Here is a 27714-nt window from a genome sequence, read left to right as displayed (position 1 = left end):
TATGGCTCAGGACACTCGAGTTGAACCAAGAGCAAAACTGTCTGGTAGGTATTAGGCTCACTTTTCAAAACGGCAGATGGAATTCATTACAGTTCAGTGATATATTTTCCTTTCTTTCTTCCTACATTTTAATCATTTATTTCTCTCTGAGGGTGGACTTTGAAGGAGACTCTCCTTACCCATATGCTGTTTCCACCCCTCCTTCCCAGTGTGGACCTATACCCCAAGGCCCTGACCTGGGCTGCAGACAAGCATGACAAGTGTCCGCTGCAAGCTGGCCTACTACCTGGAGGACCTGGAGGACATGGACTTGAAGAAGTTCAAGATGCACTTAGAAGACTATCCTCCTCAGAAGGGCTGTATTGCACTCCCTCGGGGCCAAACAGAGAAAGCAGATCCTGTGGATCTAGCTACCCTTATGATTGACTTCAACGGGGAGGAGAAGGCATGGGCCATGGCAGTCTGGATTTTTGCTGCAATCAACAGGAGAGACCTTTATGAGAAAGCCAAGAGGAATGAGCCAGAGTGGGGTGAGTAGAAGGAAGATAGCATCTGCTTTAATTGTAAGATACACATAACATAAAATTTACCATCTTAACCATCTTTAAGTGTATGTTTCAGTAGTGTTCAACACATTCATGTTGCTGTACAGCCAATCGCCAGAATTCTTTTCCATCTTGCAAAATTCTATACCCATTAAACAACAATTCCTCGTTCCCTTCTCTCGGCCCCTGGCACCCACCATCTACTTTTCTGTCTCTATGAATTTGACTCCTCTAGGTACTTCTTATAAGTGGAATCACACAGAACTTGCCTTTTAGTGGTGACTGGCTTATTTCATTTAGCGTAATGGCCTCAAACTTCATCCATGTTGTCACATAAGACAAGATTTCATTCCTTTTTATGGCAGAGTAATATTCCATGGTACGTATATGCCATATTTTGCTTACCTATTCATCCATCAATGGGCATTCAGATTTCTTCTAGCTTTGCATTATTGTGAATAATGCTGCTATGAACATGGGTGTACAGATTTCAATTCTTTGGGTATATACCCAGAAGTGGAATTCAGAATTACTGAATTATATGATAATTCTATGTTTCATTTATTTGAGGAACTGTCATACTCTTTTCCATAGTGCCTGCACCCTTGTACACTCCTCCCACCAACAGTGCATAAAGGTTCTAATTTCTTCACATCATCGCCAACACTTATTCTATGTTTTATTTAATAGTAGCTATCTACCCTAATGGGTGTGAGATGCTATCTCATTTTGGTTTTGGTTTGCGTTTCCCTGTTGACTAGTGATACTGAGTGCCTTTTCATGTGCTTGTTGACCTTTTATCTTGAAAGAAATGTCGATTTAAGCCCTTTTGCCATTTTTAATTGAGTTGTTTGTTTTTTGTTGTTGACTTTATGGAGCTCTTTATATATCCTGGATAGTAAGCCCCTATCAGATATATGATTTGCAAAGATTTTCTCACATGTCATCTATGGGTTGCCTTTTTACTGTTAATGCTATACTTTGATGCATCAAAGTTGGTGTATTTGCTTTTAAATCATTTCTTTTTCTTGGCTTCATCTTCTTTCTGCCTCTCATGATAGTGCTATGAGAAGATGGAAGAAAGCAGTTTACTTTTTTCTAAATCCCTTAGAAACCCAAGTCAGGGCTCGAGTACCCCTAGGAAACTTCCCTGGTTAGTTCCACTTTATCCAAATCTCTCCTATGTCTGATACTTCCTCCAGGTCTCCGTCAAGCTCCTCAAGTGTCTGCTTGCATAGCCAACAAGCCTCTGGCTCAGGGGCAACCTCTCACCTTACAGAACTAGGCTATATGTGCGGAAAAGCCTCTCTTAAGACCATTACTTTGGGCATGGGAAGGGTAAAATATTCTTTTCCTTCCTGTGGACAGGGTGAGGGTGAGGTTCTTCCCTTTGGTTTGATGTTCTGAGCAAGGGAAGGGCACTAGGAGGGCTCAGAGTAATCTAGAAAATGGCGGGAGGATGACGTTGAGCTAGTGAAAAGGAGATGTAAATGAACCAGCAGATCAGAGGAAGCATGGAAAGGCGTGGCAGCAATGTGGGTGACAAGGAAGAGAAAATGACATGGCACAAGGAGAGGTGCAAAGCAGTGGGTGTTATAAACAAATTGCACATAATAACACAATTATAATTATTTAATGGGCGTAGATTTTTAGTTTTTGCCAGAATTTTGGAAGTGATTTCCCAACAATGTGGAGTGAGCCCATATGAAGTTCTGGTTGCCTGTGGCTGTGTCCACATCAGAACCAATGCCAGGATTCAACGCCAGCTATGTCTGGTTCAAGTCTGGCTCTTAACCACTGCGACATCTTGGCTTCCACATCTGCGTTTTGAGGTAGAAGAATTATTACTAGGGTTAGAACTTCTTTTGGGAGTGGGGTTGGGGGAGTGGCTAGAGTTAGGCTTTAAATAAGAGTTAAGTTGTGGTTTTGGTTTGAGATAATATTTGGATTTTGTTTTGTGATCGGGTTACCAATAGCATTTGCGTTCAGGATAAACAGAGGCCTATTAGGAATCCTTCATGTCCCTCTTGGGTTCCTGCCCACTTAAAGTTATCCATACCATCCATTTCCCCTGGTGTCTTGCTCTTGTTCTACTGTTTCTAGATTTCTCCTAGGAAATGCCTCTTTGAAATGTGTCATTTAGTAACTGTTTAGGTCTGTAATTCTCAACTGTGGATGCAGGTTGAAGCTTTAAAAATATAATGGGCCCAAACCCCACCTCACCTGGGTTGAAAAGAATCATAGGAGTTAAGTCCTGGAATCGGTATTTTTAAAGCTTCACGGGTGAATCTAAAGTCAGCCAGGATTCTGCACCACCAAGTTAGACATAAACCAGGTTGGTAATTCTCCCTCTTGAAGACCCAGAACATGAGTAAGATGAATTCCAGGCACTTGGGGTCAGGGAAGGATGATCCTGCTGGCCCATGGCCATCTTGGGGATACTGGGGAGCATGGAGATGGCTTCAACACCAGAACACCATGGGGGGTGGGGGGTGGTCAGCTGCCAAAGACACAAGAGGAACAGAGAACCCTGCCTGCTGCACGTTTGCCAGGCACTTTCTAGGCCTGGGAGAGAGATTCTGAGACAGGATTCTGTGGGCATGCAATGTTCAGAAGGTGGATCAATGCTATCACTTTGAAATTACGACCACGGAAACACCCCTGACAGGACCTTCGGCTGCACACCTGTCATTTGCAGCTCTGAGCTGTGTTTGGTAGATGTCCAGGCAGATGTGTTTTGGTTTGGCAGATGTCTAGGCAGTTGTCTTTGACTTGTGCTTGGTGTTGGGTCTCAATTACATCACCTTAGTCAGGAGTCCTAGCTTTTGAACCTTTGCATTTTTTTCCTTTTAATTTCAGAGAATGCACATGTTTCTGTGGTATGCCGGGAAGAAAGCCTCGAAGAAGAGTGGATGGGTTTATTGGGGTACCTTTCCAGAATCTCTATTTGTAGAAAAAAGAAAGGTAATCATGGGAGTGGTGACTTCAATTGGGTTTGGAAATGGAGTGTAGTGTGGGAGGCACTGGAAAGCTAGGAAGCTGGTCATCACCTCCTGCTCCTTGGGTGCAAAGGCCAGTCTCGGAAAATCCACTATAGCTGAAGACACGGATACATGTTAACCTGGCTCCTTGCAGTCCCCAAACCAAGGGGCGGCCATTGAGTGTTTCAGATTTTAAAATGCATGGCCAGCAGGGAGTCAAACTGAATAAAAAGGGTTTTTTGGCTGGGGCAGCACAAAGGCACTTTGCTGTTCTTCCGCTCAACTGTGTATAGGAAGATTTTGACATCCCAGATTTATACCCAAGTAGTGGAGAGGAACTGTACCTCTGTTTCTTAGCTCCTGTCACCACCCCCTATGGACCACAGATCTCTGTTGAGAGCTCAACTCAGATGGATGTGCCTGGGCTTCTCCCAGAATCTAACATTCTGTCTCTGCCACAGATTACTGTAAGAAATACAGAAATCATGTAAGAAGCAGATTCCAGTGTATCAAAGACAGGAATGCTCGTCTGGGTGAGAGCGTGAACCTCAACAAACGCTATACCAGGCTGCGTCTTGTCAAAGAACATCAGAGCCAGCAGGAGAGGGAGCACGAACTCCTGGCCATTGGTAGGACCTTGGCCAACCAGCAAGATGGCCCTATGAGTTCCATAAACTTGGAATTGCTGTTTGATCCTGAGGACCAACACAGTGAGCCTGTGCATACGGTGGTGGTCCAGGGATTGGCAGGCATTGGGAAAACAATACTGGCCAGGAAGATCATGTTGGACTGGGCGTCAGAGAAACTTTACCAGGACAAGTTTGACTATTTGTTCTACATCCACTGTCGGGAGGTGAGCCTGGGGACACGGAGGAGCCTGCGGGACCTGATGGTCAGCTGCTGCCCTAACCCAAACCCACCCATAGACAAGATTGTGAAGAAGCCTTCCAGAATCCTCTTCCTCATGGATGGCTTTGATGAGCTGCAAGGAACCTTTGATGAGCAGACAGAGGAGCTGTGCACAGACTGGCAGAAGGTGGAGCGGGGAGACATTCTCCTGAGCAGCCTCATCAGAAAGAGGCTGCTTCCTGAGGCCTCGCTGATCATCACCACGAGGCCTGTGGCCCTGGAGAAACTACACCACTTGCTGGACCGTCCGCGGCACCTGGAGATCCTGGGTTTCTCAGAGGCCAAGAAGAAGGAGTATTTCTTTAAGTATTTCTCAGATGAGCAGCAAGCCCAGGAAGCCTTCAGGTTGATTCAGGAGAACGAGGTCCTCTTCACCATGTGCTTTATCCCCCTGGTCTGCTGGATCGTGTGCACTGGGCTGAAGCAGCAGATGGACAGTGGCAAGAGCCTTGCTCAGACCTCTAAGACCACCACTGCTGTGTACATCTTCTTCCTCTCCAGTTTGTTGCAGTCTCGAGTAGGGAACCAGAAGCATCATGTTTCTGCCAACCTTCGGGGTCTCTGCTCATTGGCCACAGATGGAATCTGGAACCAGAAAATCCTGTTTGAGGAGAGTGACCTCAGGAACCATGGCCTGCAGAAGGCGGATATGTCTGCTTTCCTGAGGGTGAACCTATTCAAAAAGGAAGTGGAATGTGAGAAATTCTACAGCTTCATCCACATGACTTTCCAGGAGTTCTTTGCTGCCATGTACTACTTGCTGGAAGAGGAGGAACAGCAGGTGCCAAAGAACATGCTACAGAGTCGTTCGGAGCTCCCCAGCCGAGACGTGACAGTTCTTCTTGAAAACTATGGAAAATTTGAAAAGGGGTATCTGATTTTTGTTGTCCGTTTCCTCTTTGGCCTTATCAACCAGGAGAGGACTTCCTACTTGGAGAAAAAACTGAGTTGTAAGATCTCTCAGCAAATCAGGCTGGAGCTGCTGAAGTGGATCGAAGCAAAAGCCAAGGCAAATACCTTGCAGATGCAGCCCAGCCAGCTGGAGCTGTTCTACTGCTTGTATGAGATGCAGGAGGAGGGCTTTGTGCAAAGGGCCATGGACTACTTCCCCAAAATTCAGATCAATCTCTCCACCAGGATGGACCATGTGGTTTCCTCTTTCTGTATCAAGAACTGCCACAATGTGCAGTCCCTTTCCCTGAGGCTGCTCCACAACTCCCCTAAGGAGGAAGAAGAGGAGGAGGAGGAGGAGGAGGAGGGAGCCCCACACTCCCACGTGGACCAGGGTGTTGTCCCAGGTCCTCACACGGCCTCTTCTCATCGGTAAGGCAAGTGGTAGAACACGCCCTCTGCTTTTTAGCCACTTTTTCTTTGCTCTTGCTCCCTCTCCCCTCTTCTCAACTGACTTTCAAATGCAGTTGCCCCAAAGCTGCAATGCAACCACCGCCATTTCTAGCAGAGCCCTTCACTGGCAAAGACCGGCCAGCAGAAGAAGGGTAGCTGGACAAGTGGAGTGAGAAAAAGCCAATGAAATGATGGAGGCCTGAGTGAAAGGGTTTGTAAGTTCAAATTGCTTGTCATCCATTTGGGTCCCCGGTTCATAATAGCCAGTCAATACCCAAGGGGCAGAACAAGCCTAGTGACTCCATCCCAGGATCGCGAGGACAGAGGGCCCTTAACACCGAGTGCTGTGTGGAGGTTTCTCAGCGAGGCCTGAGCCGGCCTGGACAGAGTGGTGGGTGCGGTGAGCGGAGGAGCGAGGAAAGGGATTTGGGCAGTGGGGTGTGGTAGGAGCAAGATATGAATGTGGTCTGAGGAAGAGTGTGTGTAGGAGGCAATGGGGAGGGGCATGGCTTCATTGGAATAAACATGATAAAGGAAAAGTGAGGAAAATAGGGCCACACTGTGCTTGCAACCAGGCTGCACCACCTTCACAGTCTGTTTACCCACTTGCTGGGGGGTTGAAGCCTGTGGCCGTATTGATACAGTGAAGCAGTTATTACCTGATTTCTGAAGTCCTTGCACGGAACTGCCAGAGGCACAGTAGCTGTGGGAAGGAGGCCACTCTGAATGCATGGACTTTTACCTCTGTAGAAGACATGAGACATTGGATAAATTAAGGAGAAAGGCAGCTGGACCCTTCCATCGGCAGCAATGAATTTTCAACTTCTTTTCTCTGCCTCTCCAGCACCTTTATTGTGTGGTCATCAAGGACCACCCTCTGGAGCTTCAGTGGTGGCTAAGACCAAGGTTCTGCTCCCAGACACTTAAGGTTCAGTTGTGGGGACAGCTGGGAAATGCAAACAGATTGAGGGAGATGGGCTCTGGAAAGAACACTTGCAGAATGCACCTGAGGCACCCAGAGGGGGAACCCCCAACCTGCCCAATCTTGAAGGATGGGGCATGGAAGAGCCGAATGCAGCAGGGGCAACTCAGACAAAGGAGCACAGGCTCATAGGGTGGGAGGTGGGAAAGTGGGATATGTCCATGGTGGCAAATAGTTAAAATAGCTAGAAAGAAGATGGGGGAGGGTGGAGAGAGAGGGAGTGAGAGAAGGAGGCAGACCAGCTCGTTAGAGCCCTAAAAAAAGTAAAGTTGAGAAAATGAGAGACCTGAGCAAGATCCCACAGCTGTGAGGAAGGCTCACAGAGACTCTGAAACTCCTGATGAAAAGCCTGGTGCAGTCTCTCCAGATCCCAGCTCCCTTCTTCTGAGGGCAGGTGCTTACTTTGTGTGTTCTAGAACCTTCTCGGGACCAGCGGCAGGGGCACCCACCCAGTGCCAGTTAGAAGTGCAGGCCCAACCCTAGACCTATGGAGCCAGAATCTGCATTTGAACAAGAGCTGCATGTTGGAATCACCTGGAACTCTTAGAAACATCAGTGCCTGGTCCTACCACCAAGAGTGTGATGTTAGTCCCAGGGTGTAGCCTGGCCTAGGGACTTTGGAGAGCACTGCTGATGCCATTGTGCAGCCAGGGTGAAAACTGGTCTCTGTGCCACTTGGCAGAGTGACAGCTGACCAATGAGGGAGGGAGGAGGGCACTGAGGGAGAGGCCAGAGGGAGTTTGCAGTCAGACAAGGTCATAGGCTCACACTGTTCACCATACTGTGTACAGAGCAGTCTTACCAAGGCTTCCTGCCTTCTTCACTCTTTGGTGGGCAACCTTTGGTTTGGTGATCCATTTCTTAACCCTGGGAGGCCATTGTCTGGATGGCTGCCGGCCACTCCTGCCCTGTAGCTTGGTGCTGTTCTTACTGATTTTCTTCTTGCCTCATTTCTTCCTTCCAATGTCTAGGTTGGTGAACTGCTATCTCACATCCAGCATCTGCCGGAGCCTCTTCTCTGTCCTGGGTACTAACCGGAACCTCACTGAATTGAACCTCAGTGACAATCCTCTGGGGGATGAAGGGATGAAGGTGTTATGTGAAGTGCTCCAGAATCCTGGATGTAACGTTCAAAGATTGTGGTAAGAATCTCTGTGGGGTGTGTGTGTGTGTGTGTGTGTGTGTGTGTGTGTGCACGTGTGTATGTGAGAGAGAGAGAGAGAGACAGAAGGAAGGAAGGAAGGAAGGAAGGAAGGAAGGAAGGAAGGAAGGAAGGAAGGAAGGAAGGAAGGAAGGAAGGAAGGAAGGAAGGAAGGAAGGAAAGAGGGATATTGAGAGAACTGGAAGAAGGTCTTAGGGACCAGATAAATGGTTTATTAGTTTCTTAGGGCTGTCATAGCAATGTACCACAGACTGAAAGACTTATAAAACAGAAATTTATTTTTTCACGTCCTGAAGGCTAGAAGTTAAGATAAAGGTCTGGGCTGGGCTGGTTTCTACTGAGGCCCATCTCCCTGGGTGCAGATGGTGCCTTCTCTCCATGCGCTCACATGGTCTCTCTCTGCATGTCTGATCTTCGCTGCTTACAAGGATGCCAGTCATGTTGGATTAGGGCCTGCTCTAATGGCCTCATTTTAACTTAATGACCTCTTTAAAAAGCCCATCTCCAAATCCAGTCACATTCTGAGGTCCTAGCAGTTAAACCTTCAATATACGATTTTTTTTGTGGGGAGCACAATTCAGCCCATGGCAAGTGAGAAGGCAGAATGGATCAGAGTCCCGTTGTTTGGGAAGTATTGACTAGAGAAGGATGAGGGGAACTGAAAACACGTCATTTGCTGGTGGTGTGACAAAAATTTCCCATTTCCATTATCTTCCATTTCCTTATTGGCCATGCTCGTAGATGGGAATTTGAGAGTTTCATCACATACAATGACGGCTACTGGGCTGGAACCCATCAAGACATTTTGTATAGATTGAATTGTCACAGGGAATCTCCAGTAACTTAATTCTAATGTGCTGGCGTTGAGCCCACACACAAGTCAGACTTGTGTGCCCTGAACTGAGCACATGGTGTCTGGGCCATCACAGCATCCTGTTCCATAGCACAGCCTCATTGTTGACAAGCCCGCCACTCTAGGATGCCTTTTCCCTCTGTCTCTCGCTCATCATCCCCACCCCACCCCCAGTCTTACCAGTTTTACCTACTTTACAGGCCATTTCCCACGTTCCTCATCCTCACTCCACCAGCCCAGGTCCAACAGCCACAATCACTTGTCTGGATAGTGCAATGGCACCATCACCTTCCAAGGGCAGGGTTTGTGTTTGTCTTGCCATTGTCACTACAATGCCTGAAGAAGTGTCTTAACACACATTACTGCTCAAAAATACACACCGAAGCCTGGCTGGTGTGGCTCAGTGGTTGAGCATTGATCTATGATCCTGGAGATCTCGGTTTGGTTCCCTGTCAGGGCACATGCCCGGGTTGCGGGCTCGATCCTTGGTAGGGGTAGTGCAGAAGGCAGTCCACCAATGACTCTCTCTCATCACTGATGCTTTTATCTCTCTCTCTTCCTCTCCCTTCCTCTCTCTGAAATCAATGGAGATATATTAAAACACACACACACACACACACACACACACACACACACACACACACACACACACTAAGGGAATACTGAGGCCATTTGTTCTCCCTGCATCCAATGCAGAGGTCCATGCAGAAGTCAGAGGGTTATTTAAAAAATTCTACCTTAATCATGACATTCCACTTGCTTAAGAGCTAATTCTTTGCTTTTTTTTTTTTTTTTAAAAAAACTGGAGTACAGTCTTTTAAAATTGATTTTATTGGGATAACATTGGTTAATAAAATTAAGTTTCAGGCATACAATTCTACAACACATCATCTGTATATAGTATCGTGTGTTCACCACCCCGAGTCAAGTCTCCTTTCATCACCATTATCCCCCTACACCCTCTTCTACCTCCCTCAACCCCCTTTCCCTCTGGTAATAACTATACTGTTGTCTGTGTCTATGTTTTGTGGTTTTTTACTTTATCCCTTCACCTTTTTCACCAGCCCTGCAATCCCCCTCTCCTCTCATAGCTGTCAGTCTGTTCTCTTTCTATGAGTCTGTTTCTATTTGTTTGTTAGTTTATTTGTTTATTAGATTCCACATATGGATGAAATCTTATGGTACTTGCCTTTCTCTGACTGGCTTATTTCACTTAGTGTAATAATCCCCAGGTCCATTCATGCTGTCACAAATGGCATGATTTCCTTCTTTTTTTATGGCCGAGTAGTATTCCATTGTGTAAATGCACCACAACTTTTTTATCCATTCATCTACTGATGGACATTTGGTCTGTTTCCAAATTTTGGCTATTGTAAATAGAGCTGCAATGAATGTAGGGGTGCATCTCTTTGCTCTTTTTACAAATTACAAATCCTTTGTAATTTTTGCCTTGAAGGTTCCTTCTTGCCTTGAAGGCTCTGGCTGGGTTTGGCACTTCAGCTGCCTCTCTGCCCCCATCCCACACTACTATCCTCATTACCCCTGTGATTCCAGGGAGTGAGATATAAACAGGGAGACATGGGTGATTATGAGATGTTTTGTAGATAAATACAGATTTAGTTGTCCATTTGTTTTTAGTTGGTGTGAAGATGGGGACAGAAAGAAAGGTGGTCCAAAAGCTCTAGGACATCTGAACTATTGGCCTGGAAAGAAACTAGGATATTATTCTTTTTCCTAAGACAGGGACAAATCATTGTTGCTGTTGGTAATGGTGAGTGTGTGTGTGTGTGTGTGTGTGTGTGTGTGTAAAACAAATCAAGAATCAGAGCTGCTTGCTCCTTCAGTGTGGATAGGGGTCTGGGATTAAACCAGTAAGCAGAATAGCAGGGATGGGGCTGGCAAAGAGAAGCTCAGCATCTGTCCAAGGGAGTTTGAACTGTTAGGAACATGTGGTAAAGAAACGGAACCCACAGCTTCACTACCCCTTTTATTTACAGAACAGGAACATGCCATTTATATATTTGAGAGTTGACCATTGTTTACTAACGGAGTTCACTGTTTGATGCTTAGCAGTTGTGGTCTCATGCTGAGAGCTAGTCAGCCTGAGAGCCAACTTCCCTATATGTCTTGGGCTGTATTCAGGATACTTTCACAAAAACTTTATTATGAGTTTCCCTTTGTAACACAAGTGCCCCTGTTTGGGCTAAAAACATGCACAGACCAGAAGGCAATAGGAGAGGCAGCTGTGTTCTGACACTTTCTGCTTTTGTGCTTGGCATCAAGGTTGAGGCGGTGTTGCCTTTCCCATCAGTGCTGCTTCCACATCTCCTCTGTCCTGAGCAGCTCCCATATGCTGGTGGAACTGGATCTGAGCCACAACGCTCTGGCAGACTGTGGAGTCAAACTCATGTGTGTGGGAATGAGGCATGCATTCTGCAGTCTAAAGAAGCTGTGGTGAGTGTGAATTCATTTCCTTCAGGGAGCATGAGCAGTGGCTCAATGAGCTCCCGCAGACTGGAGTGTTAGTGTGAGCATGGCCTTGGCTGCTCAGACGTTCCCCGTGTTACCTCCAGGTATTGATCAGTAATTGCATTAGTTAGCGTTTGCTGTGGGAAAAGCCACATACTGAGCACTGGAGGGGAAACTCAGTCAAAGAAATTACGTTGCCTTTAAGATGTTCACAACCAGTGTAATGCAGTGCTCTAGAAGAGTCTTGGGACTTTATGACAGGCCCTTCGTCTCTATATTGATTAGGAAAAATGGGGCTAAAGCATTGCTGACACTTGAGATTCTGTGCAGCCCTTCACTGAATGCTTCTGGGACACTTGAATTTTGAAGGAGAAAAGAAAACACTTGATAATGGTAGGGTTGATTTACACCTATTAGGATGGTTATTATAAAGCAATACAAAACAGAAAACATCAAGTGTTTGTGAGAATGTGGAGAAATTGGAAACCTCACACATTGCTGGTGGGAGTGTTAAATGGTGCAGCTGTTGTGGAAAACAGTGTGTCAGTTCCTAAAAAAATTAAACACAGAATTGCCATAAGATTGATCAATTTCATGTCTGGGGATATATCCCAAAGAGTTGAAAGGAGGCACTCAAACATGTATTTGTAGACCCATGTCCGCAGCAGCATTATTCACAATAGCCCCAAGGGAGAAGCAACCCAAGTGTCCATCAATGGATAAATAGATTTTTTAAATGTGGCATGTACACAAATACAGCCTTAAAAGGAATTTTGACACATGCTGCAACATGGGTGAACCTTGAGGACATTATAGTAAGTAAAATAAGCCAAACATAAAGGTCAAATTCTTTATGATTCTTTTATGTAAATGAGGTCCCTAGAGTGGTCAAAGTCATAGAGACAGAAAGTAGAAGGTGGTTTCCAGGGACTGGGGGAGGAAAATTGGGAATTATTGTTTAATGGGGACAGAGTTTTAGTTTGGGATGATGAAGAGGTTCTGGAGGTGGAGAGTGGTGATGGTTGCGCAACAGTGTGAATGCACTTAATGCCGCTGAACTGCACACTTAAAAATGGTTACAATGGTAAATTGTATGTTGTGTATATTCAATACAATAATAAATATGTGGAGCTGGGAAGATGTAGTATCGGCAGACTTAGAAGGTGTTTACTTGCTATTACACAAACAGAAAAGGAAATAAAAAGTTAATACAGAGCTTGGATGCACTCTTTCCATGTGTGGATTGGACTAGAGGCAGTGATAGGACAAGTGCTTCCTTGATTCACAGCAGAGAGGATGAGAGGTGTGTTCACATTCTGCCATCTCTGTGGAAGGTTGGTCAACTGCTGTCTCACACTGGCATGTTGTGCGGATATTGCATCTGTCCTGAGCACCAGCCAGTCCCTGACCAGACTCTACTTGGGAGAAAATGCCCTGGGAGACTCAGGAGTTGGAATTTTATGTGAAAAAGCAAAGCATCCACGATGTAAGCTGCAGAAACTGGGGTAAGTGTTCATGGTATCTCAGCAGAAAAGCAACCTCTTTTTAAGGATGCATTATTGGGAAAATGTGGGTTACTGAGATGGAGTGAGGGTGGAGAACAAAGGAGACAATTTCTGAAGGTCTTTGAAAGTACTACCTACTGCTAGTAAGGTATGTAAGACTATAGAGTTGGAGACTCTCAGAGTCAAAAAACCCAGAGATTGTGCCCCTCAATTCTCCACTTGCTTCTACGACACTAATAAGGGTAGTCACCTGTTTTATGTGTGAACACTTCCAAGCAAATAGGTCATTGCTACACAATGTGGCCGCTGCAGTAAGAGAGAGTTGTTATCCCGACAGGGTACCTTCTTTGATTTATGTGCCTTCGTTCTGCTCCCAAGAGATCTGCTGAGGGGTGTTAATCTCAATTCCTGGAGAAAACACTCGTCCTCTAGATATTTTCATCTTTTGCCTGAATGTCTCTAAGTTCTCAATTAGGACATGGCTTAACACCATCACCCATGTAGTCATGTGGTTCTAGGTAAGGGCTGGCCTGCTAATGTTCCCATTTGTAGTGCAGTGCCCAAACCTGAACCTGATCCTCCTAAAAATGTGTGGTGGAACTTTCATCTTCCGCGGCAGGGCGCTGTACTGTCACTGGTGGAGTCTGTGATTTGTTTGTGTTTTTGGCAGTCACATCAGATCATGAGTTTGTTACCTGCGAGCCGCCCAAGTTGGAGGAGACCCTCCTCTCCATGGCTCTTGTCACACTTGTGAGAAAGAATTCAGACCAGTGACAGAAAGCAGTATTAAAGCAAAGCAAGCAACTTTACTAAGAATACACTTAGCTTAAAGCACAAGTGGGCAACTCAGCTAGTCTGAGCACCCCATCTGGGGGTTTAAGGGTTTTATACTTTTTCCCCCTGTAGGTTTTAAGGTTCCCCTGCTGGGTAGAACAGATTTCAAAGTCCCCCTTTTACATTGTTGCAGCTTTTTCCAGAATTTATGAGAACATCTGGTAATATTATCTTGGCAAGTCTCAAGACTGCTGACTTCTTTGTTCTGTGGGTGAGGTAAACTCCCCCTCTTCTTCTCCTTCTGCTCTAGTAGCTATCTATCCCACCTAAGTTCAGGTTGGAATTTTGCAGTAAATAATAAGAATTCTAGAGTGTTTTCTAACATCAACAACCAATTCTCTATAGATACCAACTGGGTGTCTTACAAGTCAATTCAATTTGACACCAACTACCCAGAATCAGCACAGATCTTACAGGTTAAAGGCTTAGTCCTACAAGACCACCCTCTCCCCACCAATGTCAGATGCTGGTTGCAAATGGTTGGTTCCTCAGGTTACTCACACTTCTTTCTGACTTGGCTACCAATTCGGGGTTTCCATGACACTCTCCTCAGGTTTAAAAATTTGCTAGAATGGCTCATAGCAATCAGAGCAACCATTATTATGTTTATGCTTATTATAAAGTATATTATAAAGAATACACATCACCAGATGAAGAGACACATAGGATGAGATCCAGAGGGTACAGAGTGCAAGCTTCTATCCCCATGGAGCTGGGGTGCTCCAACCTGCCAGCATGCAGATGTATTCACCAACCTAGAAGGTCTCCAATTTGTTCTAGAGATTTTATAAAGCTTAATCTCCAGTCTTCCTTCTAGCTCCTTTCTTGAGGTTGGTGGGTGGGGCTGAATGTTTCAATCCTCTACTCACTTGAACTCTCTGGTGACCTGCCCCATCCTGAGGCTATCTAGGGGCCATTTAAGTCACCTTATTAGCATAAACTCTGCTGTGAGCAAAAGGGGCTCATTCGAATAGAAAAAAAAATGCTCCTATTACTCAGGAAATTCTGAGAGTTTTAGGAGCTCTGAGCCTCCATTTACTCTACTTACATTATTTTTCTTCCCTAACAGTTTGGCTTTTGCCACTGTTGATTTGTTCAACACACATGATCTAGGCACTCTTAGATCTTTGTTGTGATGTCAGTAATGGTAAGTGAAACAGACCAACAACCTTTCACATTCTTATAGAGGCTTCATTATCTCCTCCCTGAAGTCCTTTTTGGGGCACCACTCAGATTTTCCTGTTAATTTTATAGCTTCCTCTTCTCTGCGCCCTGAACTGACTTCTCTTCTTGTAGTTGGGAAATTTCATCATGCTTTTCTTTTTTACTAATGTTTCTACACTCCCTGGGGACTCTTTATATACCTCTAAAAAACCATCTGTCTACAGATGGCTCCCAAAGCTGGTCTTAAACCCAGATATTGCTCATGAGCATTTTTCTTTCTTAATGGACTTTTATTGTTTAGAGCAGTTTTAGATTCACAGCAAAATTGAGAGTACATGTCATGAGCAAGGGAACATCCCTGAAAGGAGTCTTTCATACACATTTGTGTCTTTCCACAATGCAAGATTTATTAGAGGAGACCTCCCCAATAAGCCAATAGAGTCTCATGAAGATTATATACAGAGAGGGGGAGCTTACTCTATAGAGCAAGCATCTGTTGTGAAGTTCCAGTCACAGGAGGCTACAGTGATGGCATGCATCCGGCGGAATGGAAGTCCAACAGGTCTCTGAGCACGGCCCATGGTACAGCTGAGCTCAAGCATTGGGTGGTGAGAGCTTTGATTCTTATAGCCCACAAGGAATGGAGGTCCCACTTATATCAGTGTCCAAATGGAGTGGTTTTGGGCATTCTGGGGTCCTCCTAAGGGCATTGCCATTACACCCCATTACCTCAGTCTTGACATAGCATTTGACATAACAGTCATGGCTGACAGTGATTCCGTATTTGATTGTCAAATGAGTCCAAAAAGTCTGTTCTGCTCTTGTTCTATACGTGAAGGCACAGAGATTTCCCACCTACCCTATGCCCCCAGATACACATAGTCTAGGCCACTATCAACATCCCTCACCAGGTGGTACATTGACACATCATTATCACTCAGAGTCCATAGGTTACATTACAGTTCCCTGTTGGTGTTCTACTATTTGAACAAATGTGTAATGACATGTATCTACAGTATCATACAGAGTGCTTTCAGTGCCCCCCAATCCTGTGCTTGGCCTATTCTTTCCTCTCTTCCCCTAATCCCTGGCAACCACTGATTGTTTTACTGTTTTGTAAAAAGTTTTGTCTTTTCTAGAATGTCATATTGTTGAAGTCATACAATATGTAGCCTTTTCAGATTGGTTTCTTTTACTTAGTAGTATTAGTAATATGTATTTAAGTTTCTTTCATGTCTTTTCATGACTTAATAGCTCATTTCTTTTAACATTCCATTGTTTGGATGTAGCAGAGTTTATCCATTCACCTACTGAAGGACACTTTTGTAGCTTCCAAATTTTAAATAAAAGTGCTAGAAATATCTGTGCACAGATTTTTGTGTGGACATACATTTTTTACTTCTTTGGATAAATACTGAGTGATATTGCTGGATAATATGGTAAAAGTATGTTTAGTTTTTTAAGAAACCATAAAACTGTCTTCAAAGTGGCTGTGCCATTTTTCATTTCCACCAGCAATGGATGAGAGCTCCTGTGGCCCACATCCTCACCAGCATTTGGTATTTTGGTGCTTCAGCTATTGGCCATTCTAATAGGTCTGTACTGGTATCTTGTTGTTTTATTTTGCATTTCCTTTATTACGTATAATATGGGGCATCTTTACAGATGCTTATTTGCCACCTGTATATATCTCCTTTGGTGAGGTGTCTGTTAAGGTATTTGGGCCATTTTTAGTCAGGTTGTTTGTTTTCTTGTTTGGTTTTAAAACTTTTTTGTATATTTTGCATAATAATCTCTTATTAAATATGTCTTTGTAAATATTTTCTCCCCATGTGACTTGTCTTTTCATTCCCTTGACAGTATCTTTCATAAAGAAGAAAATGTTAATTTTAATAAAGTTAACTTATCAATTATTTCTTTCCTGGATCATGCCTTTGGTATTGTATGTAAAACGTCATCACCAAACCCAAGGTTCTCTAGATTTACTCTTTTATTATCTTTTATGAATTTTATATTTAAGTCTGTTGGCTGTAGGTTTGTCATAGATGGCCTTTGTTACATTGAGGTATGATCCCTCTGTTCCCACTTTGCTGAGAGTTTTTATCAAAAATGGGTGTTGGATTTTATCGAATGCTTTTTCTGCGACTACTGATATGATCATGTGATTTTTGTCTTTCAATTTGTTTATGTGATGTATCACATTTATTGATTTGCGAATAGTGTACCAGCCTTGCATCCTTGGAATAAATCCCACTTGGTCATGGTGTATCAACTTTTTAATATGTTGCTGGATCCCATTTGCTAATATTTTGTTGAAGATTTTAGTATCTATGCTCATCAGGGATATTGGCCTGTAATTCTCTTTCTTTGTATTGTCTTTATCTTGTTTCAGAATTAGGCTAATGCTGGCCTCGTAAAAAGAGCTTGGAGGTTTTCTTTCCTCTTGGGTTTTTTGGAATAGTTTGAGGAAGATAGGTGTTAGTTCTTTGAATGTTTGGTAAAACTCCCCTGTGAAGCCATCCATACCAGGGCTTTTGTGTACTGGGAGTTTTTTGATTACTGATTCAACGTCATCAGTTGTTACCTGCCTATTTAGGTTTTCTGATTCTTCCCGATTCAGTTTTGGAAGATTGCATTTTTCTAGGATTTTGTCCATTTTATCCACATTGTCCACCTTGTTGGCATATAGTTGTTCATAGTATTTTTTACAATCTTTTGTATTTTTGTGGTGTCAGTTGTTACTTTACCTGTTTAATTTCTGATTTTATTGGGTCCTTTCTCTTTGTTTCTTGATGAGTCTGGCTAAAGATTCATCAATCTTGTTTATTTTTTCAAAGAACCTGCTCTTGGTTTCATTGATCTTTTGTACTGTTTTTTAGTCTCTATGTCATTTATTTCTGCCCTGATCTTTATTATTTCCTTCCTTCTACTTACTCTGGGCTTTTCTTATTGTTCTCTTTCTAATTCTTTAAGTTGTAGGGTTAGTTTATTAAAACTTTTCTTGTGAGGTAGGCTTGTAGTGCTATGAACTTCCCTCTGAGGACTGCTTTCACTGTGTCCCATAGATTTTGGTTTGTTGTGTGTTCATTTTCATTTGTTCCCAGGAAGTTTTTGATTTCTTCCTTGATCTCATTGGTAACCCATTCATTGTTTAATAACATGCCATTTAGCCTCCATGTGTTTGAATGATTTTGAGTGTTGATTAGTTGATTTCTAATTTCATGCCATTGTGATCCAAGAAGATGCTTGACATTGTTTCAATCTTCTTGAACTTGTAGAGACTTGTTTTGTGTACTAATATGTGGTTTATCTTTGCGAATGTCCCATGTGCACTTGAGAAGAATGTATATTCTGCAGCTTTGGGGTGAAATGTTCTGTAAATGTCAATTAAATCCATCTGATCTAGTGTCTCATTTAGAATCACTGTTTCCTTGTTGATTATTTTTTGCCTGGGAGATGTATTCAGCAAATCAGTGAGGTATTAAAGTCCTCTAATATGTTTGCATTGCTGTCAATCTCTTCCTTAAAGTTCTCCAGAAGTTTTAAAATATATATTTAGGTGCTTCTATATTGGGTGCATATATGTTTACCAGGATTATATCCTTTTCTTTTATTGATCCCGTTAGTATTATGTAGTGACCTTTATTGTCTCTTGTTTTGGCCTTCATTTTGAAGTCTATTTTGTCCCTTATGGGTATTGCTACCTCAGCCTTTTTTTGTTTCCATTTGCATGGAAAACTTTTTTGTATCCCTTCACTCTTGTCCTGTGTGAATCTTTTGTTTGAGGTGGGTCTCTTGTAGACAGCATATATTTGGGTCATGTTTTCTTATTCATTCATCTACCCTATGTCTTCTGATTGGAGCATTTAATCCATTTACATTCAATGTTACTACTGATAGGTACTTATTTATTGCCATTTTAATTATTGATATTTATGTTGTTGTTTTTCTCTCTCGATTTCTTCTTATTACAGCAGTCCCTTTAACATTTCTTGCAATGTTGGTTTGGTGGTGATAAACTCCTTTAGCCTTTTTTTTGGTCTGGGAAGCTCTTTATATCACCGTCTATTTTGAATGATAGCCTTGCTGGATAGAATAGTTTTGGTTTCAGATCCTTGCTTTTCATTATCTTGAATACTTCATGCCATTCCCTTCTGACCTGTAGAGCTTCTGATGAAAAATCAGCTAACAGCCTTATGGGAGCTCCTTTGTAGTTGCTTTTCTCTTGCTGCCTTTAAGATTCTCTCCTAGTCTCTAATTTTTGGCATTTTAATAATGATGTGTCTAGGCATGGGCCTCTTTGGGTTCTTCTTGCTTGGGACTCTCTGTGCCTCCTAAACTTGTGTGAACTTTCCTTGACCAGGTTAGGGAAGTTTTCTGCCATTATTTCTTCAAACAGGTTCTCGAACTCTTGCTTACACTCTAGACTGCCTGGCACTCCTATAATGCAAATATTGTTACATTCCATATTGTCCCACAGCTCCCTTAAATTGTCTTCCTGTTTTTCAATTGTTTTTTCTTTTTGAAGTTCTGATTGGGTGATTTTTTTTCTACCCTGTTTTCTAATTTGCTGATCTGATTCTTGGCTTCCTCTAATATGCTGTTTATTCCTTCTAATGTATTCTTCATTTCTGCTACATCATTCATTATCGACTGGTCATTTTTCTATATCTTTTCTTATGCTGTTGAGCATCCTTAATAATCATTACTCTGAATTCTATATCTGATAAATTGTTTATCTCCATTTCATTTAGCTCTTCTTCTGTAGACTTCTCTTGTTCTTTCATTTGGGGCTTATTTTTTTGTCTCTCCATTTTGGCTTCCTGTTTGGGTTTGTTTCTATGTATTAGGTAGATCTGCTACAACTTTCAGTCTTTTTGGATGGTCTCTGATACAGGGCAATGTCAGACGCTGTTTGTTACTGGCTTGAGTGCCCTGTTTGGAGCTATCAGCCACCAACAGCTTGTGGCCCCTTCTGCTGGGGCTGGGTGTGTTTGGAAAGGATCAAGATGCACACCAAGGCCTGCTTTTCCTAGTCCTGGGTCCACAAGCAGAGCAGACAAGACTCAAAGCATCCTGAGATCTGCTTCTTCCTGCAGGATGATTGTTAATCTCAGTCTCTCTTTTTTAATTTTTTAAAATCCTCATCAGAGGATATTTTTTTCATTGCTTTTTCAGAGAGAGTGGAAGGGGGGTGTGTGATATCAGTGTGAGAAAGACACATCAATTGGTTGTCTTCCACATATACCCAGAACAGGGCTGGGGATCGAGCCTGCAACTGAGGTATATGCCCTTGGCCAGAATTGAACCCAGGACCCTTCAGTCAGTGGGCTAATTCTCTAACCACTGAGCAAAACAGGCTAGGGCTATTCTCAGTCTTTTAATGAAATTCAAGCTGTAGACCACAGCAAGGCAGAAACTCCACAGGGTGGGGCAAGAGGTTTCCCAATGGGTGGGGCAGTTGCTTCCTCCTCAGGCAAAAGCTTCCTGGATGGTAAAGGTTTGCCTGAGAAAGCTATTCTTTGCAGTATGGTGGAATGAGTCAGCACAGGAATTCAGGCCGCTGCCCTCTGAGCTCTATCCCTAGAACCCTCAACCCTGAATTCTCCTCACACAGCTCTAGTCCACTCTACCCTCCCTCTGCCAGAGCCCAAGCTGAGTGGCTGCACATGAAACTTTGTGTGTTGGCCCTTTAAAAGGGTGCCTGCATTTCCAGCAGTCTCTTCCTGGCAGACAGAAACCTCACTGCATTTCAGAGCCAGATGTTATGTGCTCTGGCCTGAAGAGACCAGCTTGGGGTTTAGACCCCAGAGTTCTCAGTGGGAACCCCCCCCAGCTGAGATATCCCTACAAAACTTCAGCTGCTGTCTGTGGGACCCAGCCAGCCCTCTCTCACCTCTGCACTTCCTACCAGCCTCTATGTGGTCTCTGCTTTATGTCCTTGATCATAAGAGTTCTCTCCAGCTAGTCTTCAGTTGGTTATTCAGGATGGTTTTTCTATATTTAGTTGTAATTCCAGTTTGGTCCTGGGAGAATGTCAGTGAAGCTTCCACTTAATCCGCTGCCATCTTGGAATCCTGTTTTTTTCCAAAAGTTCTTTTTTGAAGTCAGAGTAAAGTTGGTATATCTTACCTTGGCACATACCTTACCTAGACCACCTCTAGGTTGTTGCTTCTGCCCTCTTGTCTACCACACCCTCCACCCTATTTTGAATTATATTGAATTCATTTTTAGTTCTAAGAGACTGGTCTGCTCTTCCACCCTTCCTTACCCCTGCATACCATTTTGCTTTTGCTTGGAGGGTTACCCTTACTCTCCCACCTCCACTGTCCATCTAGGAAGTTACATCTTATTTTTTAGGTAATTTCTTTCACTCTCTGTTTTTTCTCAATTTAAAAATACAGATAAAAATAACACTTATGTCTTGGTTTAGTAATAACTCAATCAGATAATCCTGTTAGAAGTTATCACACAACCAAGTACACAGTAAATATTCAACAAATGTAAAAACTTCCTTAGTTTTCTTTGTGAGACATTTTTGTGACACAAGTTATGTCATTATTAAAATTAAAAAACATATAATAGTTTAACTTAATATGGTAGATGACAAGATATCTGTGCTGTAGATGAAAAGGGGCCACTGCTAACCTGACAAGCTCAGGGAAAGCCTATGTGGCGGCCTTGCAAACTCAGATACCTAAAGTAACCACAAAGGATGTTATGAAATAAACTTTTGAACTAAAAGCAGTTTATGACAGATAGTCAGGTCTTAGGCTAGAATCTTCCCTGACAAAAGTCAGTCTTTATCTTAACTAAGCCTGTCTTATTGTCTTTTGCATCTAAGATAACATACCTTTGGAAAGTCAAGGTAACTCCCCTTTTCCCAGACCCCTCAAGGCACAACCATTGCACCAGGGCAGGGACCATAAATCCTCTCATTGTTATTGTTATCATGTTAATTATTAACTATTAACTATCCTATACCCACCTATGTAAAAGATGTATGTGTCTATCATTTTATTTTCATCCAATCTCAGAGGTTTCCCTGCTTTGCTTTCTCCCATTTCCCTAATCTGTCACCAGTGGATTTCATATAACCCACTTGAGTCTTTTCTTTTGATTGTAATGTATAACATAAGACGCAAAACTGCCATTCTCTGGAGCATTATCTCAATCCATTGAGACTTTGCTTCCCAGCAATTGTTGACAGTTTGGCTCAAATAAACTCACAAAAATTCTCTATAGGTTTGAATGTTTCTTATGTTGACAGTGCTCAGTAAATGAGGAACTGAGCTGAACCCATTGGTTGAAACCAAGATACACAATTGTTGGTTGCATTCTTCTAATCTAATGGATTGGTTGGTAGGACTCACTTGTTTGATTGCCTAAGCGTTTTGTTATGTGACGTGTACCCATCACTCAGTCTCAGTGGTTACTAACATTCTGATCATCCAGATGTGACTTATTCATAACAGAATCTCTCCATCTGCTTGTGACTACGGCCACTTCCCTATGCTCCTCAAACACCTGTTTCAAAATTCCTTCTAGTTGTTTTTTGGAAATAACTGGTAATGTTTGTCATTCTATAACTTTCAAATTATTCTTTTCTTTCCATTTTGATGTCTGTCTTCAGTCTTCTCACATGTTCTTCCATCTTTGCCAATGTTATACAAAAATACCATTTCCCTGGCCAGTGTGGCTCAGCTGGTTGGAGTGCCATCCTGTGCATGAAATGGTCACGGGTTGGATTCCCAGTCAGGGTACATACCTAGGCTGTGGGTTCAGTTCCAGATTGGAGAGTGTGTGGGAGGCAACTAATTGATGTATCCCTCTCACATCAATGTTTCTCTCTCTCCTTTTCTCCCTTTCTAAAAAACCCCACAAAAACCATACACTGAGTGAATTAAACAACAAACATTTATTTTTCACAGTTCTGGAGGCCAGATGCACATGATCAAGGATCCTATAGATGATCTGGTTCTTGGTGATGACTTCCTCGATTGCAGTCACACAGCATAGGGGTGAGGGTGTTCTCTGGGATCTCTCTTATAAGGGCACTAATCCCATCATGAGGGTTACGCCCTCAAGACCTAATCAGACTGCCCAAAGACTCCATAACACCATCACATTGGGAGTTACAAATTTAACATATGAATTTCGGAGGGATACAAACATTAGGTCTATAACAGTTAGTAATCCTGCAAATTCCTCCTGCATATTCACTGAGGACCCTCAGAGGAAATTCTTCTTAGCTGGAAACAAAACTTACTAGAAGCCACTTGAAACTTGCTTTGTTTCTGCTCATCCCTCTTGGGTTTCATTTCCCTCTTGTCTGGCTCAGTTTGCTTTTACTCTGTCTCTTCCACTTACCCCAGCAAGGCATCTGCTGAGACAGTCATCTGTCTCTTTTATGGAGCTAGAGACAGGCATTTGTGCTTTCCTCAGGTTATATCCGTGATGCTAGCTCCTGACCTTTAAGTTGGAGGATGTAGCTTTTCAGATAAGATCAGGTTCCTGTGGTGGGATAGCTGTGCAATGTCCAAGGAAGGCTGGACATTGAGGACTCTTCTCCCCATTTCTTCTGCAGGTTGGTGAAGTCGGGCCTTACATCAGATTGTTGTCCAGCTCTGTCCTCAGTGCTCAGTGGCAACCAGAATCTCACGCACCTTTTCCTACGGGGCAATGCTCTTGGAGACATGGGGGTGAAGCTACTGTGTAAGGGACTCTTGCACCCCAACTGCAAGCTTCAGATGTTGGAGTAAGTTCCTTAGCTTATTACAGTGATGAGAATACATGGTGGGTAAGAAGAGGGGTGTCTAGAAATGTGATGATGAGATCATCTGTATCTAAGAAGTGGTGGTGTCCTCCGAGGGTTTGGCTTATTACAGAATCATGGGACTGGGAAGAGTTCTACTTCTAGAAAGTGTAAAGTTAAAGGCTGGAGTTCCTTTCACCACAAACTTGTCTACCACAAAAGATGGGGGTGGTATGGCTCTTGTGCTTTAAGGAAATTTGGGAGGAGACATAGAATTTGGGAAATATCAATTCAGAAAGCGCTATTGCTAACTGGATCTGGATAATCCAGTAGACTTGGAAAAAAAAAATACTCTCATCTGCAAAGAAGGGAAGGGTAATCATGGCACATACAATTATTCCAAACTTGTTCATCCTGCACTTTTTCTTTATTGGAAACATTACAGGCTAAGATCTGGGAGACCTGGAGGAAGGGTAAGGGAACATTTTCTTTGAATCACCCTCTTTCTTGCAGACTAGACAATTGCAGCCTCTCCTCACACTGCTGCTGGGATCTTTCCACACTTCTGACCTCCAACCAGAGCCTGCGACAGCTGAACCTGGGCAACAACGACCTGGGAGATCTGGGAGTCATGCTGTTCTGCGAAGTGCTGAAACAACAGGGCTGCCTCCTAAAAAGGCTTCAGTAAGTGCTCTCTGAAGAGACATGAGGAGCGGGGCTCCGAGTTCTAAGGAAAAGTTGGCCAGTTACCAAGATCCAAGATGGTTCCTTTGCACTCAGGGTGAAGTTGGGCCTGGGCCAGGTGTTGCAGATATTTTTAAACTAGGGTAGATGAGTCATGAACTACATATTCAACTTCATCCAGACATTTAGAATATTCAAGGTTCAGCTGGGTGTGAAAAGGCTTTTCATCCATATTTCTAAAAGAAATGTAAGGCCTAATGAAAGTAGCCAAATGGAGTTATATTTCTCTGCAGGGCCTTGGACTTCATAGAACTACACCTGTCTATGGTTCATCCTGATTGCAAAGGTCTTGGCATAGAGGGGTATTGTTGGTCTTGTTTTTGAGGATTTCTAGATTGGAAGAGTGTGCTTCAGAAACAGCAATATGAGAAATTCCATAAAATTCAGCCAATGATGTGTATTGGAACCATTGGCTCCCTTCCATCACCAGAACGCTACTGAGATACTCATTTCTTCTCTAATAAGAGCTTCCTGTTAGTGTTCTGACTTCAGTCAGCCCTGAGGATCACACACCCCACTGAAGACGTTTCCTTCATGTGGCTTTAGAGGCAACATGCTGTCCTCTGGGTTTTCTCCTATGTTATTGGCTCTTTCTGCTGTCTTCCTTTTTGCTTCTCATTGTCCCGAACTTTACATGCTGAATCCCTGGGACTCACCCATTGCCTGATTTTTCTTCTCGACACTATATCATCTCATCTTCTGGTTTTATCCTATGTGTGCTGTACCCCCAATTTATATCTTATTTGACATTTCCACGAGGGTGTCTAATAAGCCTCCCAAACTTCACATTTTTAAATGCAAACCTGGGCTATTCCACTCTGTCTGAGACTTGCTTCTTCCCCTTGCTCAGACCAAAAAATTCAGGTGTCACCATTGATACCTCTTCCTCCTGATGCACATGCACTCCATTGGCATGTCCTGTAAGCTCCACTTTGACAGCATGCCCACTCATTGTCCACGTCTTGCCAACTTCATGCTTCTTACCCTGGTTCAAGCCACCATCGCCTCTTGTCTGGATTGTTACGGTGGCATTCTGCCAGGCTACTCTGCACTTATTTTTTTTACCATAGAAGATGGAGGGTATAGCTAAAACAGGACTCACTCCTACCAACATGCTCCACACACTTCCTATCACATTCCAGATAAGAGCCATAAACTCATGGCAAAGCCTAAGACCCTCTGTGATCTAACCCTGCTGCTTCCACAAATTCATCTTCTCCTACCCCTGTTCCTTCTGCTCCTTTCACACTGGTCTCCTTGCTGTTTCACGTAAACACTGTAATCTCTGGAACTTTACCCTTGATGTTTCCTCTGCCTGGAATTCTCTCCCTTGTTCCTGCACATCCTTAAATTATCTGCTTGAAGTTCTTCCTCTGTGTGTTTCTTGCCATCTTACTGAAAGCAGCAGGCCAGCAATGCTCTTTCCTCTTCTCTTCTTATTTCCCTCCATAGTGTTGACCACCATCAGATATGCTCTTCTTTTCTTGTTTATTTATTATCTATATCCTGCTCCAAAAGTATAAATTCTATTAGCCCAGGGACTTCTGTCCTTGTCCATGACCTCAAGGCTGAGAACCGACTGGAATGCAGGTTTGAATAAATAAAAGTTTGAATCAGCATTGCATCCTTGTGCCAACACAGTGGAGCACACTGCAGGAAAAGCCAAAATTCTCAGAGCTAAGAGAAATAGAGGAACAAAAGAAGGGATGAAGCTGGGATATTGCTGTATGTGGGATCACTGACCAAGCCCTAAAGGACACTTTGGGGATGAAGGAAAGACTGGGGAGTCCATGGATGCACTGTCTTGTCAACTCGACTGCCATACAAAAATAGCATAGAATAAATGCCTTAAACAACAGATATTTATTTCTCACAGTTCTGGAGAGAAGGAATGTTCAAGGTCTGCTGGTTCAGTTTCTGATGAAAGCTGTCTTCTGAGCTTCAGATGGCACCCTTGTGCTGTGTCTTCACATGGCAGAGACAGAGAATAATCTGGTATCTCTTCCTATAAGAACACTAATCTTATGGTGAGGACCTACCCCAATGACCTCATCCAACCCTAATTAGATCCCAAAGGTATCATCTCCAAATACCATCACATTGAGGGTTATGGCTTCAACATATGAATTTTGGAGGAACATAAACTTTCAGTTCACAACACAATCAAATCAAGATTCTTAGGAATGAGGCAGGGCAAGTGGTATGATTTCTCAGTTGAGTGGCAAGGAAAAGAGAAAGAATTTATGTCAAAGAAGACTTGAGAGGCGTACCAAGCAATTGCAACATGTGGACTTTATATAGCTTCTGATTAAATAAAAATAGTATAAAAAATTATCAGACAGTTGAGGAAATTGAAACATATTGGACATATGTTGATATTAAGGAATTATTGTTAATTTTTTACCCTGTGATAATGGCATTCTGGTTATGTTTTTCAAAATCTTCATTTAGTGCCATACCATGAAATATTTATAGGTATGTGATGTGCAGTGTTTAATTGAAACAAGATTGGCCATGAGCTGCTAATTGTCAAACCTGCCTAATGGGCACATGGGAGTTCATTACACTACTCTCTCTATGTTTACATATGTTTAAACATTTTCAAACTTGAAGGTTACAAATATAACATAAATCACCTTATGTATGAAGTGCAGCACTGGAGAGCTTAGTGTGTGGGAATAAGGGAAGTGAGATGAGATTTTTTAAAGGCCAAAAACTGAGTGTTCACTTGAAGAGTATAACTCAAGGTTCTCTGTTTGCTTTTATAGGTTATGTAAAATGTATTTTAATTATGATACAATCTGTGCATTAGAAGCACTTCAAGAAGAAAAGCCCGAGTTGACCATTGTCTTTGAGCCGTCTCAGCAGTGATGGAAGCAGGCTGCCGGACACCAGTGTTCTGTGGCCCAGTCATCCAAGCGTAGACAAGTGTGAGCGAGCACTCCTCCAGCCATGGTTAACACCACCACTCCCCAGATCTCTTGGTCCAGCGTGGGAGAGTAAAGTCTGCCAGTCATGCCTTTGCGGAGAGAATGTGAGCACCTCCTTTGCCCCTGGGTTAAAGCATGTGGACAATGAAATCATCTATATCATGTGGTTCGGGCCACACAGCATTTTAGTCAGAGGATGTGCTCCTCTTGGTGACCTCATATAACTAATTCATTTACTAAAGCACTTTTTCTGCCTTTTTCTTCACCTTTTTCCTCTTTCTAAATCTCTTTCCCCTCATATCTGTTTCCCTTCTTTGTTCTGTTCACTCCTGTCATCTTTCTCTCAACTGACCATAACAGAACGAGTTAACTATATATTATGTTGCAATTTTGTGGCAGCAACCTATTTATTTTTAATTTTTGTAACAGTGATATTTTCTAATAAAATAATTGATGTTTATTGTATCTGGTTGAAAATTCAGAAAATATAGAAACTTTGTTGTATTTATTGAGTTAAACTTCTTTCTTTCTTTAATT

At 43.0% G+C, this 27714-nt stretch overlaps 1 protein-coding gene across 1 annotated transcript; it reads left to right on the top strand.

Moving 5' to 3' along the window:
* The first annotated feature begins 253 nt into the window (after positions 1–253).
* NLRP3 (NLR family pyrin domain containing 3) lies at positions 254–27118 on the top strand. The gene is made up of 9 exons (XM_016203438.2): positions 254–530; positions 3405–3509; positions 3988–5758; positions 7733–7903; positions 11060–11230; positions 12580–12750; positions 23336–23506; positions 24017–24187; positions 27016–27118. The coding sequence occupies exons 1-9, from the start codon at positions 254–256 to the stop codon at positions 27116–27118; spliced, it is 3111 nt and encodes a 1036-aa protein (XP_016058924.2).
* Positions 27119–27714: the final 596 nt, after the last annotated feature.

The sequence above is a fragment of the Miniopterus natalensis genome, chromosome 4 (genome assembly GCF_054644295.1).
Source record: "Miniopterus natalensis isolate mMinNat1 chromosome 4, mMinNat1.hap1, whole genome shotgun sequence".
Taxonomy (NCBI): domain Eukaryota; kingdom Metazoa; phylum Chordata; class Mammalia; order Chiroptera; family Miniopteridae; genus Miniopterus; species Miniopterus natalensis.
The sequence above is the reverse complement of the archived record's forward strand: the minus strand, read 5'-3'. Positions and strand labels throughout refer to the sequence as shown.

Bases quoted from the DNA above. Each gene is read 5' to 3' on its own strand.
- NLRP3 (XM_016203438.2), top strand. From the start codon at position 254: ATGACAAGTGTCCGCTGCAAGCTGGCCTACTACCTGGAGGACCTGGAG. The intron at 531-3,404 runs GTGAGTAGAAGG...TTTTAATTTCAG, and splicing joins GAGGAATGAGCCAGAGTGGG to AGAATGCACATGTTTCTGTG. The intron at 23,507-24,016 runs GTAAGTTCCTTA...TCTTTCTTGCAG, and splicing joins TGCAAGCTTCAGATGTTGGA to ACTAGACAATTGCAGCCTCT.